At 38.1% G+C, this 18458-nt stretch overlaps 1 protein-coding gene across 1 annotated transcript in view; it reads right to left on the bottom strand.

The window, feature by feature from the left end:
- Positions 1-17992, bottom strand: part of LOC128737959 (sodium channel protein para) — an 89558-nt gene extending 71566 nt beyond the window's left edge. The window contains exons 1-3 of the mRNA XM_053832748.1: positions 17846-17992; positions 15424-15456; positions 216-371 (exon numbers count right to left, since the gene is read on the bottom strand). Of these exons, the coding sequence (XP_053688723.1) occupies positions 216-371; positions 15424-15456; positions 17846-17992 (336 nt within the window). The remainder of the gene's footprint in view (positions 1-215; positions 372-15423; positions 15457-17845) is intronic.
- Between the last annotated feature and the right edge of the window lie 466 nt (positions 17993-18458).

Genomic DNA, 18458 nt, shown 5'->3' with positions numbered 1-18458 from the left:
GCTTACTTTGTCAAACGATTCTTGTTTACTTAGCATCTTTTAGGACTATTCTCAGCTTTTTCCTGTAAATCATTGTCTCAAACTAGTCGGTCTATTGTCAGAGGATTTTGTTTGGTCAACGGCTATAGGAATCGTTTGTCCTGTCCTCCGAAGTCCGAAAGAGGTCACGGGAGCAACAGTTTTGCTGCGCTGCTGCCCCATACTTGCATACTTACCCTCTGGTTCGAGTAAAAGGTGTCGATATCCTCGAGAGGCGTGGAGGCCAATTCCGGAGGGAAGCCGCCTTGCAGTCGAACAGGAAGTGGCACTCCCTGCTCGAGTGTGGAGTCCGGCTGGGGGCCTTCATCTTCGTCTTCGTCGTCGTAGCGTATCTGTTGCGGCAGATCAGGGTTTGGTTGATAGGTTGATATAATTTCGATCGATTCATTAGGATTGTTCGTATTTCATTTAGCGGAGACACATTTTCGGATGCGCATATGAGCAACGGACGGAGGGGTAACAACAATATTACGAAGTAGAAATATAAGGGGTAAATAGTTAAAGATATAGAAAGGGGAAGGAAAGAGAAAAGAGTATTGTATTAGTATACATTGGTAATAACAGATGAACCAGACGATTGTGTGCTGGAAAAGGAAAATAATCTCCTACACCTATGAAGAGACAGATAGTGACGGAGTAAAAAGTAGCACAACATCGGACTCACAAACAGTAAGACTGTTGTGTCTGGATTTCAACAAATAAAATTAGAAATATTACCCAAAGAACTAACCAAAAACCATGGGAAGAAGCATAAATATTCTTACGAAAAGTACAGAGAGAGAGTATCCACATAACATCATATAATTTATAATCATAAAAATTTACAGATATATTTATATCTATGTACATAACAGAAAGACATCGTGTATAACTGAAAAGAGGAAAAAGCTGGGATGCCTTGCATGAGTTCCCAAACCAAAAAAAAAAGTACAATAATTAAGCAAAACATGTAAATGAAGCTTTCTTCACTCGATCACACGCAGACATACGATAGACGTAGTTCAGTATATGTAGGGTAAAATCTTCGGATTGATTAATAACTGAAATAGAAGAACGAAAGAAGACATACGACCGCTGGCATTACTAGGTCAAATTATCCCTAGAAAACCCCAATTATCTAGTGTTGTAGTGCTCGAAACCATATATCATCAGTACGCTTTAATCCGCCTTTTACATTATAAAACTATTTACTGGCAGAATGAATAAAAATATCCACAATGAGTATATTATCCGAGTAACGTTAATTAAATCAACTAAATCGATAGAATAGGGTAGTCTAACCGTTTCTAACTAAAGAAAAGTCGGTATTTTCTTCCCCATTGACCGCATGGTTTTCCACATAACTATCGAGCTTCAAAACCTAATCCAACCATTGAGAATAGTTATTTTTAATACTTAAAAAATAAATGTCGAAGTTTCCCATTTAAATTCTACTATTTATTGTAGGTTTAACTCATGTAGAGCCAATATAGCCTGAAAAGAACAAATAGCATGAAAGTAATAGTGAATTCTTCCCACTAGCGTGCCCAGACATAAACAAGAGATAAGCCACCCGACCTTTTAGAAGAATGTTTGAGCTGAAAAAAACGGATTAATCGAAAAAAAAATCGAGTCTATTTTATTGCTTATCACAAAAATACCGGCCGATTAAGTTGAAATTTCCGGACTTTCGAGTGCAATTGGATGCAATTGGAATGCAACTGGAAATCGGTCTTGATATAGGATCTTGAATTTTAATTTGGGCTTGACGCATTACTTCATATTGAACTGGGAATGGGATTTAAAATTGATTTAGTAATTGGAATTTAATTTAGAGTAATTTGGAGTAGAAGTTTTACATGAAATCGCATTTTTTGGCACAAACTTAAAAAGCCAAGTTTTTATTAAATTAAATTTGAAATTGAACTTGAAATTGCAGTTCAAAATTGAGCCTAAAATTGGAATTAAATTAGGCTTCAAATGACACGAAATTGCACTTGACATTGAACATTAAATTAGAGTTGAATTTGGACTAATTTAAACTTGAAGTTTTAATTTAAACCGGATATGAACACGAAACTTTACATGAATTAACATTTTTCGTCTTGCTCGATCACTCGTGTTATTTCTTTTCTGATCCTCTTGTCGTCCCTCCTTGTTTGTCTTTTTTTTTACATATTTTCTCCATTTCTGTACCAATTTATTAGTTTTACTTGGTTCACTTTCCTTCCGTTTTTCTTACGCTTTCTTTTTTTCTATCTCGAGTTTCCTGTTTCTTCGTTTACTGTCTCATTTCTTATTATGTCAAGTACTGTTTTTCCCATATTTTTCACTCGTTACTTTATTTTCCGTTTTCCCTCTTTTTTTCTTCTCTTTTGCATTTTTTTCCGTCTTGTTTTAAGTTTTTAATCCTCACCTGTTCCGTTTTTCCTCTATTTGATACCTCGTTTTCACTCTGATGTCTCTTCAGTTGTCGAATATCTCGTTTTCCGGTTTTTATGTCACGTTTATTCGGTTTTCACTCCATTCTTTCCGCTTTATCTCTGGATTTCTTGTTCTTACCGTTTTTTGTCATTTCTCTTCCATTTTACCTTTTTATTTTTTTTATTTTCTTCTTTTTCTATCTCATTTTCCCGCTTGTTGCACAATTTTGTAGTATCTGTCGGTTATTTTCAACCGAGCCTTCCTAAATACGGAACAAGTCTACGTTGCGTCTACGTCCAAAAATTGACTGAATATTCATATCATGCCCCAGTACGAGTAAGTCTCATATTGAATAATTCGTGATATGTCTCTCTGTCTCTTATCGTTTGTATGATGAATTTTCGCAACACATGCCAAAAATTTTTAGCTACACTGAAGAAATAATACAGTTACATTAGATATATTTTTCGGTTGATTCGCCTAATTTGGGACGTTCTCCTTTTTGTTCTGTTTTTCCCGTTTTCTCTATCGGTTTCTTTTTATCAATTTCGTCTTTTTCCTTTTGGTTTCTCTTGTTTTCTGTTTCGAGTCCCTTTTTTGATTCATTTTCCTGTTTTTTATCCCTCGTATTGCTTTTTCCTGCCTGCTATTATCTATTTCTTTGTCCCGTTTTTCGCCCTTTTCCTGAGTGCTGATGTTCTTCTTCTTAGTTTTTCGTCTTTTTTCTGCCGGTTTTCCTCATTTCCATGCTCGTCCTTTCTCGTTTTTTTCCAATCCCGTTTTTCGCTTCCGTTTGTTCCGTTTTTGCTTTTATTATGTCCTGCTTTTCCTATATTTCTTTTCCGTTTGATCTCTTTTGTCTCTCGTTTTAATTTTTATCAAGTTCTTTTCTACTCTCTATTTTTTGTCTCCTTTCTCTCCGTTTCTGTCCGGTCTATATTTATTTTCTTTCTCATTTTCTTTTTTATCTTTATGGGTTTTTTATTTTTTCTCAGTTTCTTCTTTTCTCTTTCATTCTTCGTCTTTTTCTTTCCAATCTAATCGTTTTCTCTCTTTTTCTCTTCGGTGTTCTTCTTTCCACTTTTTTTGCTCGTTTTCTCTCCCATTCTGTTTCGTTTTTTCTTTCTTTTTTTTCATGCTAGTTTTTTTCTTTCTCACGTTTATCCTTTTTTGTCAAGTTTTCCTTCTATGTTGTTTTGTTCATGAGATATAAATTTTTCGATTTGGTAAATAGGGTTTGTGTGGGTATTTTTAGCCTATAAAGCGGTAGCCTGAACATTATTCATGAATTTTGTTTATTCGAGACAAGATTTTTATACTGATTATTTGGATAACATTTACTGAATATCTGAGCGCATTTTGGGTTTGATAAAACACTGTTAAATTTGAGTAATAGTCGCGAGAAAAAAAATGCGGTTGCTGCGGTTTTTTAGGCCTATTTTTTTGTGCTGATGTGTGGTTTGAATTTCCAGCAGACCGTACGCTCCTGTATGATACAAACCATTACTCAACGGGGGGTACTGCGCGTGCGCCGACCGTAATTTCTTAGATGTTTAATAAAGCTGATTTTTGGCATATTGTTGGGGCTTATCAAAGGCTTATCGCCTACCAAAAATCAGTTACAGGGGTTAGACAAAATGACCGGGACAGGCAAAATTTTGATGAAATTCAATCGGCCATAACTTCCACAAAATTGGACATTTTTAGATGAAACCAATCGCATTCGACGGGGAAATCTTTCTAAAATATTTCAAAATCCGCAATAGTCAGCGGACACCGGAGATATTCCGGGTTATCTGGGGGTATGTCGAAAACTGATTTTTTTTATCGCTTGTATCTTTTTCTGTCATGGAAATTTAATCATATTCATATTTTATCCCAAAACTAGAATCCATTTCCAGTCGATTGGTGTAAAAAGAACGGAAATCCGACGAGAAACAACCAAATTACGGCAATTTTCATAAAATCAGTACTAATAACATATATTGCTCTGGCCAGTTCAAGAGATGACGCAAACTATGTCAATATGAGCATCAAAAATTAGGGTTTTATGAGCCATTGACACTGGAAGCATTCCCAGGTTCGCAGCGTGCCATGGCAACCCTGTATCAGGTTTTAGATACCCCGGCGGAAGTGGTCGTTTCAGGGAATATTCGAAATCATGTCAATATGGGTGTCAAACGTCAGGATTTTCAACCCTCGTAAATTTTTGAAGTTTGACATCCATTTGGAATGGTTTTGGTCATGTTTTAAAATGGTCATAAAGGTAAGACATTACTGGCAACATTTCCAGAACAGATTTCACTAAAATGGCCAAATCTCGGTTGTTTCTCGTCAGATTTCCGTTCTTTTTCGACCAATCGACTGGAAATGGATTCTAGCTTTGGGATAAAATATGAAAATTAATCAATTTCCATGACAGAAAAAGATACAGGCGATTAAAAAAATCAGTTTTCGACATACCCCCAGACAACCCGGAATATCTCCGGTGTCCGCTAACTATTGCGAATTTTGAAATATTTTATGAAAATCAGGAAAATTTCCTCGTAGAATGCAATTGATTTCATCTAAAAATGTTCAATTTTGTAAAAGTTATGGCCGTTGGATATTCATCAAAATTTTGCCTGTCCCGATCATTTTGTCTAACCCCTGTATATCTATTTGAAGAAACCTGAGAAATTGCCATAAGGGATTCCAATTAATTCCAATTGTCGATTAAATTACAAACTGCGCATTTTTTTGGCTCACATTAAATCCCACAGAGAAGGTGTGGCACGTCCCCAGTATGCCCTAGCCTAGGCACGTTGATTTTTGATCGATAGCTGTCATTAACTCATGTTTTTGAATTTGCGACTTGGTCCAGTCTGATTTAACACCGAACATATGGCAATTGGCGATGGCAATTCGTGCAACATTCTTAAACTGGCGCAACACTGATACAACGGATTCGATTTCTTCGTCTTCTTGATATCGACTTTGGATTGAACGCTTATTATCTATTTATAGGTATCTCGAGGCAAAAACTGACAACCCCAAATGAGCTATCGACTAAATCATATAAGCATTTAATCCGCCTTCATTCAAGAGCACAGAGGTTAAGACTGTTGCATTCTGTGCGATGTGTCGTGAGTTCAATCCCGGTCGAGGCCGGAACAATTTTTGAAAATGTATGTAAGTTTTTTTCTGTGCTATTTGTGAATGTTCCAGATAAATAGTTGTACTATTTTTGGCAATTTACCCGAAATATAATGTTGATATAGCATATGAAAGCAAAGAAGTTTTTGTTATATTTTAACAAAATTATAACAAAACCTGTTACAACTATAATAACCAATTTTGATATAATTTTGTTCAAAACATAACAAATTTTGTTACATTTTTGCTACTGCTGCTAAGAAGTTCTGATAGAATTTTTGATATTTCAACTACTAACGAGACTAAAATTATAGCAAATCATGCTGGAAATACCGTCATAACAGAATATCATGATTTGTTATAATTTTGTTATGTTTGTCTGATCGGGTGGTGATTCTTCCCAGGGCTGTCGTGCACTCAGTGCACCTATTTTGCTTATTTAATTGTTACGCCTCAACCAAGCAAAATTCTAAAATGTTGTGTATAGGGCATTTGTAGAGTCCATTATTATCCATAAGATTGCTGAACTAAGTATTGCTCTATCCTATGTATTTACGGCGCACTCCTAGTTCACACTAGGTGGTGCACCAAGAGCGCTCTCTGCGAACAACCCAGTGTGAACTAGGAGTGCGCCATAAATGCTTGAGATAGAGCAACACTTAGTTTAGCATCTTATGGATAATAACTGGTTCTATGAATGCTCCATACATAATATTTTCGAATTTTGCTTGGTTAAGGTGTTACAATTAGATAAGCAAAATGCGTTCACTGAGTGCAGGACAGCCCTGATTCTTCCTAAACAATCAAAACTATTATCTATTGTTCGTACTTATCATAAAATCATGAGTTTGTCGTGTACTTTAGAGCACATATTGTCGGATTTCAAGCATTAAACCTGAAATCTAATACAAACCCTTACCCTTTAAAATATTCCGTTTCAACAGCTTTTTATTTTCTAAACACATAAAATCTCCAATTAGACGCCGAATCGTGCTCGGGTTTCATTTCGTTTCGATCGATAAGCTATCAAATATCATCCAGCCGGAGAAAATTGAGAAAGCATTCATTCAATCAGTAATGGATTCTCGCTCGAAGCAACTGGTTTACGTTTACTGTCTAGCTCTGTATTGGTGTGATATTTGTATGCTTTGGGAAGACCGGGAACTGAATGTACTCGCTGGGATGATGGGGCTATCCCAACTGAACCAATTTCGATGAAATGCTGACAATCAATTGAGGATTCCTCTCCTACGCGCCGATGTGATGAATATTCAAGAGGGTCAAACTCTCTACCGAAGTGATAAATTGCTAGAGCCAGTCAATATCTTGAATGTGCTATCAACCAAGCTACCTTGGCCAAAGCTGCCAAAACTATAGTAAAGTGCGCTAATCAAACTAACCAATCACTCTGTGAAGTAGTTTCTCATACTGCCTTTTTATCAATAGAGAACTCATAAATTTCCGGTTAATAATTGATTTCAGTCAATGATTTCAACCGATCGCTATCATTTAATTGAATTTCAACATATTAAACAATTCCAAAAGGTGAAATAATTTCGGACAAAGTGAAAAAACTAAAGCGAATTTATTGCATAACTTCAATGCACGTTTCCATAGAGAAGGCCCCTCATCCCACCCAGAACAGAACAGAACGCCGGAAATCGATCTCTCGTCGCTGCTGAGTACGGAACCCACCCACAAGTTCAGGATCGCACTTTCAGTTGCACGGACTGCTGTGTGTGTATGTGTGTGTGTGCAGTTGACGGGCTTGAACTGATTTCCACTGTACTTCACCTCAAAACAAAACAACGCTAATGGGAAAAGCGTTGTACGTTGCATATTCATCCTAATTTTCGTTCTTTTCTCTTCTTCCGGTGCTTTACATGGACCGTATGTAGAGCAGTTCACCTTGCCAGAATACGAAACAATAGTTCTGTGTTTGTGCTGTCATTAGTATATTTTTACCCCTGCCAAACAGACGTTTGCTACCCGTTTTCTGTGGTTGCTCGCACGAGGCGTTGTTCATTGCAAAACCGTTCCGATGCAGGAACCACCGATTTTTTTCTCCTCTACACTCAGTTGAGTTGTTTTTTAATCATTTTTGGAACGGATATGAGGAAAATAGAAAGACGAGTGACGCACCGTTTTAGGGTGCCGTTCAGCGTAATTGAAACCACTTTGGGTGGGTTCATTACATAGATTTGACTAGATTAGTAAATTTTTGTTTAACCGTCGCCTAATTAATGTAGTTAAATATTTACTGAATTTTTATCAGTCACCGTAAGTCGCTGGAAGGCAAGGGGAGCACGAAGAAACATAAACTTTGGTTGAACAGTTGGTACCTTATGCTAAGAGAAATTAAATCCTAAGAAATAAGAAGCTGATTGCTATCATATATTACACGTAGTCATCCCATCCAGAGACTGACAGATCTTCAAAAGTGCACCACCAAAAAGCAACATCATATCGCCTCCAGGTACCAAATACATTATAAACCGCCCATCCGCGGAACGGTGACGGGTTGTTTCGAGGTCGGTCTCGCAACAAGGAGGATGTATCGCGCATCGATTGCACACAAATATGTCGATTTTAATTTCCTGCCATGCATGGCATCCAATATGTGTGGATTAGAACCACATCGTGCTGCTACCGGGCGGCCGTCACTTAGTGAAGGACGTCGTCACCGGCGCGCGTTGGCAACGATGGTCGATGGTAAAGTTTCGCTGTTTTTCTCCAGTGATTTCCTTACTGGAAACGAGAGTGACCTACCGGCGATGGAACGGCACAGTAGGAAATCTGCAAAACTGAAATTCAAGAAAATCGTGTGCTAATAGTCAACCGTGTAGGTTTTGAGCTACGAACATTGTTGGCGATGCCGTCCTCTTCGACGGAAATCATATTAATAAGAACTGTGGGCTACCATTAAATTGTAACTGATCTTTGCTTCAAGTGATGCCCCTGCCCCGACAGACCTTTTAGTGGACTCTTGTAATACAGAAAAAAGGTTCACTTATTATGAAATACAGGAACTATGTTCTAGGTTGATTGAATTTGAATTTCCGCTTCTACCGTTTTACTCCTGTCTTCCAGAGTTAGATGGCAGCCACTTTGTTAGCCACAGAAAGCCGTTGGCGTTAAAATGTTTGGCTTTTCGTTTCCAATGGTTTTAAGACCTTCTTCAGGTTCTTGTTGACGATGGCCCAATATTTCGAGACTGAGCAGAGTTCTTATCCTTGGTCAAACCAGCACGGAACGGCAGCGTTGCTTCGGGACAGACAGTAGGCGTTCTCGTTGACAGTGGTCTCGTTTACGTAAATTTTCTGGTTGATGGTCCCGGTTGCAAAACCAGATATTTCTTAGCGCAGTTCGAAAGTCTCATATGCTTGAGAATGTCTGTCATCTTCCATCCCTTCCAGTTGCCGCATTAAACTCCAACCCAAGAAGCTGTTAGAAGTCTACCATAACGTTGGTTTCGTTGTCCATTTTCACGTATGTATTCGAACTTCGTCACCATCGCCGTGTACAGCTTCCGAGATTGTATTTTGGCGTTTTACCTCACAACCTCATACGTCGGCAGTTCGTCTTGTTTTTTAGTTCGATGCACGTTTGCGACCTCTCGGACGAAAAGGTTGAGGTTCCGTTTGAAAGTGCTAGCCACTACTTTTGTCATCGCTGCAGCTTCTGCCTTTTGATTCACCGCGATCTAGGCTTTCAGGCTATCGACAAACGTTCCCCGTATACTTTCATTATGCAGGTGACAGTGGAATTGACCAGTTTCAATGATTTTGCTGGCTGAAAATACTAGTAGTTTGAATTTTAGCGAACCTGTTGCTTGAAAGCCATTTTGATAACTGAAGAGAAAATGTTAAAACAAAATAGAGGTACCATTCTTTACGGAAACATCTATAAAATTGGGGGTGTTCTGGTTTTTTAATTGCTTTTGTCACTTATGCTTGACAAGTGAATAACAGAATACACGCAGTGATTGTTACAAGATGTAAAATCACGGATATAAAACCGAGAGTAACAAAAGTTCGGTCAGACCGCATCGTTTGCATAATAAATGCAATAGAAATCTACTTCGACTACGGAGAATGTTTCGGGGAGTCGATGTAGTGCTCCGCAGATACAGAAAATAGCGGGATATCGGAAACATTAGGCGACGATGGGAGACGGAGGTTGAATGACAAAGATTGACTTTTTTTCCTGTATGGACTCATCACTGTGACCAAGACTGTACATCTATTGTGATATCAACCGGAAGTTTGCTGTAATCTGCACTGCATATCTTTTTGCTATTATTACTGAGTTGAGTGAGCGATGAGCTTATGCATGTTTTATGCGTGCTTATGTTTATTGGGTTTACCCTTCCTACAATGCTTGATCTACTTTACCCACACGTTCCTCTGACCAGTGTATTTAACTATAAGAGTGACTTTTTGTACCGTCAATAGGCCTTATCAGGGTAATATAGAATTCAGCACGAAGAAAGGGTAATGAGACAGAGCGCTCCTAGAATTTACGTACTTTGGCGATTGAGGGAGAAAGACTTGTTAATTCGAGGCACTAACGTGCTACTCCGAGCAGGCATAAGTATTTACGTACAACCGTTTTCTTCTAGACAGTTCTAACAACGTACGACAACTAGCGGTGGACCCAACATCAGGCGAACGCCTTTTGAGTCCGCTGCACAGTAGTTCAAAAGAGCGAAAAGTGGAACTTTTTCCCTAATGTATCTTCTTTTCATTTTATCATTTATGGTCTGCAGCACTTTTGTTCGTATGAATATTCCCCTTAATCTAAAACTGTTAAAAGTTAGTCATCGCTTCCTATTATGAAAATAAAAAAATAACTTTTTTGTGTTAGGAAATATAGACATAGTTTTTTCGACAAAGTTGTAAATATTGTAAAAACATGTAACTTTGCTGAAGAAATAAAATTTCTATCTTAATCGAGTGCTGAACTACAGGCGATATTCTTCAAAACTTCTTTAAAAATTGGTTTTTCATACTTAGCTTTTGTTAGTTGCATTTTACATGAATACAATGTTCTAGGCAATTATCGAAGCTGTCAAAATACACGTTTTTGCGGAAGACTGCAAAGCTCTTGGACCTTTACTTGCTGATTTATCACATATTCAAGCTTTAAATTTCCATAGCTTCACGAGCCCATGGGGTAAAATGCGGCAAGCGGATTTATGAAATCAGCACTTCATCTTAAAGCTTAAGTCGAGTACTATAAACTTGTATGGGTCCCGCTTGTCCCCAACCACCCGAATGAGAGTACGGCAAGCATACATTTTATGTGTTTCGCGTTCGCGAAAGACTCGATACACGTCCATTTTTTTGGTGTTCGTAGATAGACACATGGTGTCTTCGGCAAAGTTATAGAAAATATAAAGATAAACAATTTTGCTAAAGAAATTACATTTCTATCTCTATCGAATGCAGAGCTGAAGAGCATTTTCTTTGGTAATTCTTTAAAAATAAGTTTTTCATATTTAGCGTATGCTGGTTGCATTTTACAAGAGTATATGGTTCTAGGTGATTATTGAAAGACTCAAAATACATGTTTTTGCAGAAGGTTGCAAATCTCTAGGACCTTTCCTTACAAAGTTATCGTTTATTTAAGCTTTATTTTTTCTGAACTTCATGAGCCAAAAGCGATAACTTTATAAGGAAAGGTCATAGAGATTTGCAATCTTCTGCAGAAACGTGTATTTTGAGTCCTTCAGTAATCGCCTAGAACCATATATTCCTGTAAAATGCAACCAACATTTTTAAAGAATTTAATTTTTAATTTTTAAAGAATTTCCTATTCCTATTCCTATAGCTATAGGAAAAAGTTCCGCTTTTCGCCCTTTTGGACCACTGTGCGCTGAGCGCAAGAGTATTCCCCAAGTGAAAATTCTAAAACCGCTTGGCTTTATTTACGTACTATAAAACCAATTATCGCACTGTTGTCTGGCATCCTTGCGATGTGTCCGGCCCCCCGTAGCCCACCGACTTTCGACAAATGTACGATAGGAATTGCACCAAGCATGCCAATAGCTCGTGATTCACATGCCTCAGCCACTCTCCACTATCAGTTTGTACTCCGTCAAATATTGTCCGCAGCGCCTTCCGCTCGAATACGGCAAACGCGCTTCTGTCCTTCGTGAGCAGCGTCATGGCTTCAAGTTCATAAAGAACTATCGACATGGTCACAAATACACGAATACATCTACCACTTCTAGTTCTTCGCCGTCAATGGTTACCGTCCGTAGGAAGCACAGGTTTGTCTCCTTTGAGCTTCTTCCTTACATGGATTTGGTCTTCGACGCATTTAGATTTACCCCAATCCTCCTAGTCTTCGCTTTCAACTTGGTGCAGATTTTCTTCGCCGTCACAAAGTTCCTGGTTAGGATATCAAAGTCATATGCGTAGCTTAGGAGTTGGCTAAGTTTACTGAAAACCGTGTCTCTCGTTTCGATGCTCGCATCCCGAAGGGACGCAAGAATGTCGCCGAGATGCGCACGAACCAAATCACTCGTTCTAATGTAGCTCTGATAAGCTGTGTCATTTTGTCAAGAAATCTTCACGATTGATTGTATTGTATGCTGCTTTGAAATCAATAACGATGTGACGCGTAGGCACGTTGTACTCTCGACATGTCAGCAAGTTCTGTCGGATGGTAAAAATTTGATCCGAAATGGCGCGCGCCCTTATGAAACCCGCTTGATAATTCTCTACGAATCTTTTTGCTCTTGGTAACAGCCGGCATAACATGATCTGGGAGAGTACCTGGCAGGCGGTGTTTACCAGCGTTATGCCGCGATGGTTGCGGCAATCGTTTTTTTTTTGTAGATGAGACAAACAACTCCTTCCATCCATTCCTCTGATGGATTCTCCTCCATTGCCAGCGTTTCTCGGCCGCGTTTGTAAAGCTCTGGTAGTAAGCGATCCTCACCGGCAGTTTTGTTAATCTTCAGCAACCCGATTTCTCGTTTGACTAAAATGCTGAGACATAACAATCTTCCATTACTATCTACTATCTTCCATTAGTTATTTTCGTTCCGCCTCCTTCTGCAATTTCGCCGTTGATGTGTTCATCAAAAAACTGCTTCCACCTATCGACCACCTCGCGCTCGTTTGTGATCAGATTCCCTTCCTAGTCCCTACACCTTCTCGTAAAACTTGCGCGAGTCATTAGCTTGGAATAGTTGTTCCAATTCTTCACGACCTCTGTCCTCCTTTTGGCGCATTTTACTCTTCAGGATCGTGGTCAACTGGTTCCTTGTCCGTTGGTATTTGGTCAAGTTCTCCCTAATGTCACCTACTATCGCGTCTTCCAGGGTTGACGCACCTATCTTCTCGGAAAAAGGCAGTGTCCAATACAGTATTCGCGCATAGTTCCCGGCAGATTGCGGGTTATCTAACGGCCTCATGTCCAGCCGAGGAGGACTTTGATGTGTCTGGTTTACGTTTGACAGTTTTGAGCGCACATATACTGCTATTAAGAGATGTTCAAAGTCAATATCCCGTAGGAAACATATGTTCGTGATGTTTAAGAAGAACCGGTCATCTATAGGAACGTGATCAACGTTGCACAGTAGTCCAAAAGGGCGAAATGCGGAATTTTTTTCCTAGTGTCTCTTGTTTTCATTTTATCATTTATGGTCTTCAGCACTTTTGTTCGTATGACTATCCCCCTTAATCTAAAAGCAAAGCTTAGGTGCTACATTCCGTTATCGAAACTTGACCTTCTGTTTTTATACGACAGGCTTCGCAGCCAGCTGTTAAAGTACAGGACAACTGCATGGCCAGTTGCTACGATCCTATTGACTCTGCCAGCCTCGAACGAGAATCGAACATACGAAGACTGGCTTATTATCCCCCTTAATCTAAAACTGTCAAAAGTTAGTCATCGTTTACTCTAACGAAACTAAAAAAATAACTTTTTTGTGTTAGGCAATATAGACTTAGTTTCTTCGACAAAGTTGTAAATATTGTAAAAACAAGCAACTTTACTGAAGAAATAAAATTTCTATCTTTATCGAGTGCTGAACTATAGGGCATATTCTTCAAAACTTCTTTAAAATTGGTTTTTCATGCTTAGCCTTTGTTAGTTGCAATTTCCAAGAATACAATGTTCTAGGTAATTATTGAAGCTCTCAAAATACACGTTATTGCAGACGACCGCAAATCTCTTGGACCTTAATTTGCTGAGTTATCGCATACTCAAGCTTAAAATTTCCCGTTTGACTAAAATGCTGTATACTGGTAAAATGCAACTAACAAAAGCTAAGTATGAAAAACCATTTTTTGAAAAAGTTTAAAAGAATATGCCCTATAGTTCAGCATTCGATAAAGATAGAAACAGAGGTTTCGGATCAACCGACCTCGGGAAGCTGCGAAGTTTATACATCATTGGCCGTTATTGTTCGTGTTGATGTATAAGCTTGCGATGAACGACGTCTATCCATCCTGATGTCCCATAGCGAACAACTGCCGTAGATACGTTACGTAGAACGCTTCTTTCTCGTCGCCTTACCGGGCCACGCTACCGAGTCACGTCATGCATTCCTAGCTGTAGTGCCAAGACATTTCGTGTTTTAATTCAATCGTTCGCTGCGGATCAGACACTGTCGTGAACCGCCCCTAACATGGTGTCTCATCGTCCATGATTATGAATCCTTCAAATTAGGTCAACACTTTATTGTAATGCTTTCGAATCACAGCATGGTGATGGAAAACAGTTTCCAGGTATTACCCTTTCGAAGACTTTGGCCCATTCTGTACGAAAGCTTTGAAATATTCCCGTGCAAGTTAAAGTATTATTATTTAGATTATTTAGGAAGAATACAATATTATTGCTATTTGTGTTGTTTGCTTTTTTCACTATATCGGCTATACATTGGTCAGGCCCATCTGCATTTTTGGCTGGTTTTTATACATTTTGCGCAGAATGCATCAAACTATTAAACTTTACTAAACTTTGCCCCATCAAGGCAAGTAGTAACATTTGTTTTAGTAATATCCAGAAATTTTCTGTCATTTTCTAGCATCTTAATTTAACAGAGCATTTTCGTTCAGATCACATAACGATGAAATGTTTTATCATGAATCCTCATTATATATAGCTTTTCAAAAGCATCGAATTCGTGTGGATTATAACTAAGTTTTCTTATGACGAGATTTAAATTGACAGAAGGTAATCAGTTTTCTCAAAAAAATGTTTTAAAAATTCGGTATTGGTTTTAACTTCCACAATCAAATTCCATTCCATTCCAGTATCGAAATTCGTCATTTTTTCCATGGACGTTCGAATGGCAAAACAAACAGTCCAAACAAGTTTTCAGATTAAACTCCTCCGAGGAAAAATTAAACAACGTGGTTCTCTTTTTAATAGGTTTTTGCGGTTCGGTTTCACAAGCAACCACTCATCAACGCTGAAAAACTAAGCAAAAAAATGAAGGTTTCCTTTAGTAACCTTTCATAAAACAAGAGAAAACAAAAACTGTCATACAAGCACTAGTTGTTGTTGTCGTTGTCAGAAGCGTTTTCCTTGCATCATGCCCTTTTTTCCGTTGCGCTGAGAGACGTGAGTTTGTTGGGGGGGTATCTAAACAGACCTCTGTGACTGTAGGTATGTGTGTGGTTTACGATTTGTGGCTCTCGGTAAAGATGCAACTCGGTAAAAATGCTGACTTCGAACAAACGCAACGTGAGTAGTACAATAATATGAAAGGCAAAATATGACACGACTGAACAGAACATAAAAGACAGAAAAAATGCAACTGTTTGGAGGAAAGTTTTTGTTTGTAAAAGGAAAACAATTGATTGATAAGTTGGATAGAAATCTTACTTCTTTTTTCTTTTTCTTCCGACCAAAACCATTCTGAAAATATGCATTTTGAAGTTAGTTCACTGTATTTTGCTTTTAAGTGGATTATTGCGCATTAAGTTTGAATTGCTAATGATTATCTATGGCCTAGGAAGTAATGAATCAGCTAATTAACTTTTTATTCTGCGATTAAAGGTTTGTGTTTGCACTGATTTTAGTTAGATGATTTTCTAGTGGAAACGCACAAACAGAAACAATAGAAAAGAAAAACATTTCTAGTTAGCTGGCATTTGGTGGTTGTGGCTGCAGTGAACATATTCCTATTCTAAGAATTTGGTTGAGCTTTTGCTTAGTGGTTGGATTTTTTGTTTGTTTGCAAAATACTTCCACCTTTATAGTCTCCAATTCGGTTTTCCACCAATCATGAGAGAGTTGAGCAAATGCAGCTAAGAGCAATGCGCATCTAATTTACGATTTTGGTTTGGCGTATGTTGCACGAGCATTAAACCTGATCTGGTTAGGAAACAAAGTGGTGATGATTCACTAGGCGATTTAGCGTCTAATTAATATAACTATCGGTTGCAAATATTGCTTGGTTGATTTTAGTCTGAGAAAAAAATAAATGTGACTATACTGGTGTTTGTGTAAAGATAGAGAGAGCACTAAAATGGCGCATTTTGAGCGGCAGAGCTATAGAATTGTTGATTTTCATAGGTGTGTTGGTGTGGCAGAGCTGTGGTATAGCGTATTATTACTGGCCAGATGGTTTTTATTTTTGGTGTAAGGGAAAGTTTTTCGTTGATCAGTTTTTTGATGGGCGAATGACCTCGCTTCTGATGGGTTTTTGTTAATCGATGCAATGGCGAACTAGTCGACCTTGAGGAAGTTGAGCGAAACGTAAAACTGAATGAAGTAACAAAAAAGTGGTTGGAATTAAGGAAAGGATGCTTCATCCTGTAACGTTTATAATATTCAGCAGGATAAAGCATTCAACTAGAAAAAAAAACTCGAAAACTCAAATCTACGATGGCATGAAAAGAACGTATGTCGTAACAAAAAAGGATTCTGAGCAATCACCAATACTTTCTCGAGATTTAGGCCCATTTCACGCTCAAAAAATAAATAAAAATAATACGGAGAGCAACTTTTTGCAAAACAATATCACACAATCGAACTGAATAGATCTGGATTTGCATCCTTCATTCCGAAACAAATATTATAATCCCAATATAATAGTAGAAAACATTTTGTACAATACGGTTAGAACAATTCACAACGCCAATCAGAGGAAGAATAGAAACAAGATAATTGAAAGATAGAAAGATACGGAAAATATGTCCCAATTTGAACGTATTTATTAATTTAATTTACAACATCTGACTAAAACAGCGTATTTATACAAACTGAATAAACATTCTTTACGATATAACGAAATGAAAAATCGAACACAATATTTACAACAAAAAGCACAATGGACAGAATTCAATTTGTACAGGTCACAGAAAAGGTGAAAATTTTACAATCAACTTAACACCGTTTACACAGTCAAGTGAGAAAGGACCGTTGATTAGAACCGAACAGTAAGAAGACACATCACGGGGGATGGCATGGCAATGGATGGAAGATATCCGTTACCATTAGAAGATGGCAGTCGAACTGCGAGACAATGTACTTTGTCTCTGAACTAACTAATAAAGAAAAGGGGGGAGCGAAATGTGTTTCAAAGTGTCTTTAACAGCAGACAAAATCAAACCGAATGAGATTTTATGCTACTGTATAAACGGAAAAGTACAGACAAAATATATGAGTATGATTTTTTTTACAGGTTTCAGTATAAAATTGAAAAGGTCGTATCCGTGGATTGCTACCTCGATACGCTCTTTTCGATTTTGTACTTCGGAATGTTTCTTTTTTTTTTTTGTAATTAAACGTGAACGATGCAAAAATGAGCTCGACGAGATTGAAAGATATGAGACAAGTATAAAACTGAAAAGGTCGTATCCGTGGATTGCTACCTCGATACGCTCTTTTCGATTTTGTACTTCGGAATGTTTCTTTTTTTTGTAATTAAACGTGAACGATGCAAAAATGAGCTCGACGAGATTGAAAGATATGAGACAAGGGAAAGTTTTGTTTTTTTGTTATCGGAGAGGTCTAAGGATGATTTTTTTCTCTCCTCTAGTTTTAAAGCTCGGTTGCGAAAGGGCAGGGAAAGAATATAAGCAGAGCGGGAGCCATTTATGCAGCACAAGCGAAAAGCCGTTGAACAAGGCTTGAGGAGAAGGAATTTCTCGGCAGAAAAGGGTAGAGCAGGTAAAGAAATAGCAGGAGAGAAAAGCAGCAAGCGGCAGAACTCTTTTCTTCTATTCGATAACGTCATACAGGCCTACTCTATTGCAATGAGAAAAGCTCGGCACGGCAGGCGGGAACGACGGTCGCTTACCTCCCCCTCGGCTCGCTTCTTTTCCAATTCGCGCTGTTTGGCTTCTTCATCTGCGATGCGTGCTTCAATGGCTTGTAATGATTCACGGGTGAAAGGACGGAACAAGCTACGTTCTTCCTCAGATATCGAATCGGAGTCTTCGGTCATTGTCTATTTGGCCAACAATGAGAGCCTCAGATTTCCAAGGCCTGCAAGAGAAGTAGAAAATAAAAACGGAATATTTAGTATAGGAGCGAGTGAATGGCTCATGTAATAGTTAACTAAACCGACAAATGAAACTGCGAACTTTAGAGTCTGTAATACTAGAGAGTGTAAAAAAATATCATGGAGAGTGTGTTTGCTTTTTACCAGCAGTGTCCCATTTTGTGTGTCATATTTAAACTACAACTACATTACAAATGTCAATTCTTAGTAATAATTTGAAAAGAAATGTTTGACAATTAATGCTTTCAAATTTTGAGAGATAAAAACCGAGATTTTATAACATGGTGGAGCATAGCACTAATTTTGAATAAAAATCTCGCATATTTTCTCGCGGTTTTTCTCCTCTCATATTTTCTCCTCGCATATTTACGGTTTTTCTCCTCTCTTCATGATTTAACCTTTTTTCGCT

The sequence above is a fragment of the Sabethes cyaneus genome, chromosome 2 (genome assembly GCF_943734655.1).
Source record: "Sabethes cyaneus chromosome 2, idSabCyanKW18_F2, whole genome shotgun sequence".
Lineage (NCBI taxonomy): Eukaryota > Metazoa > Arthropoda > Insecta > Diptera > Culicidae > Sabethes > Sabethes cyaneus.
The sequence above is the reverse complement of the archived record's forward strand: the minus strand, read 5'-3'. Positions and strand labels throughout refer to the sequence as shown.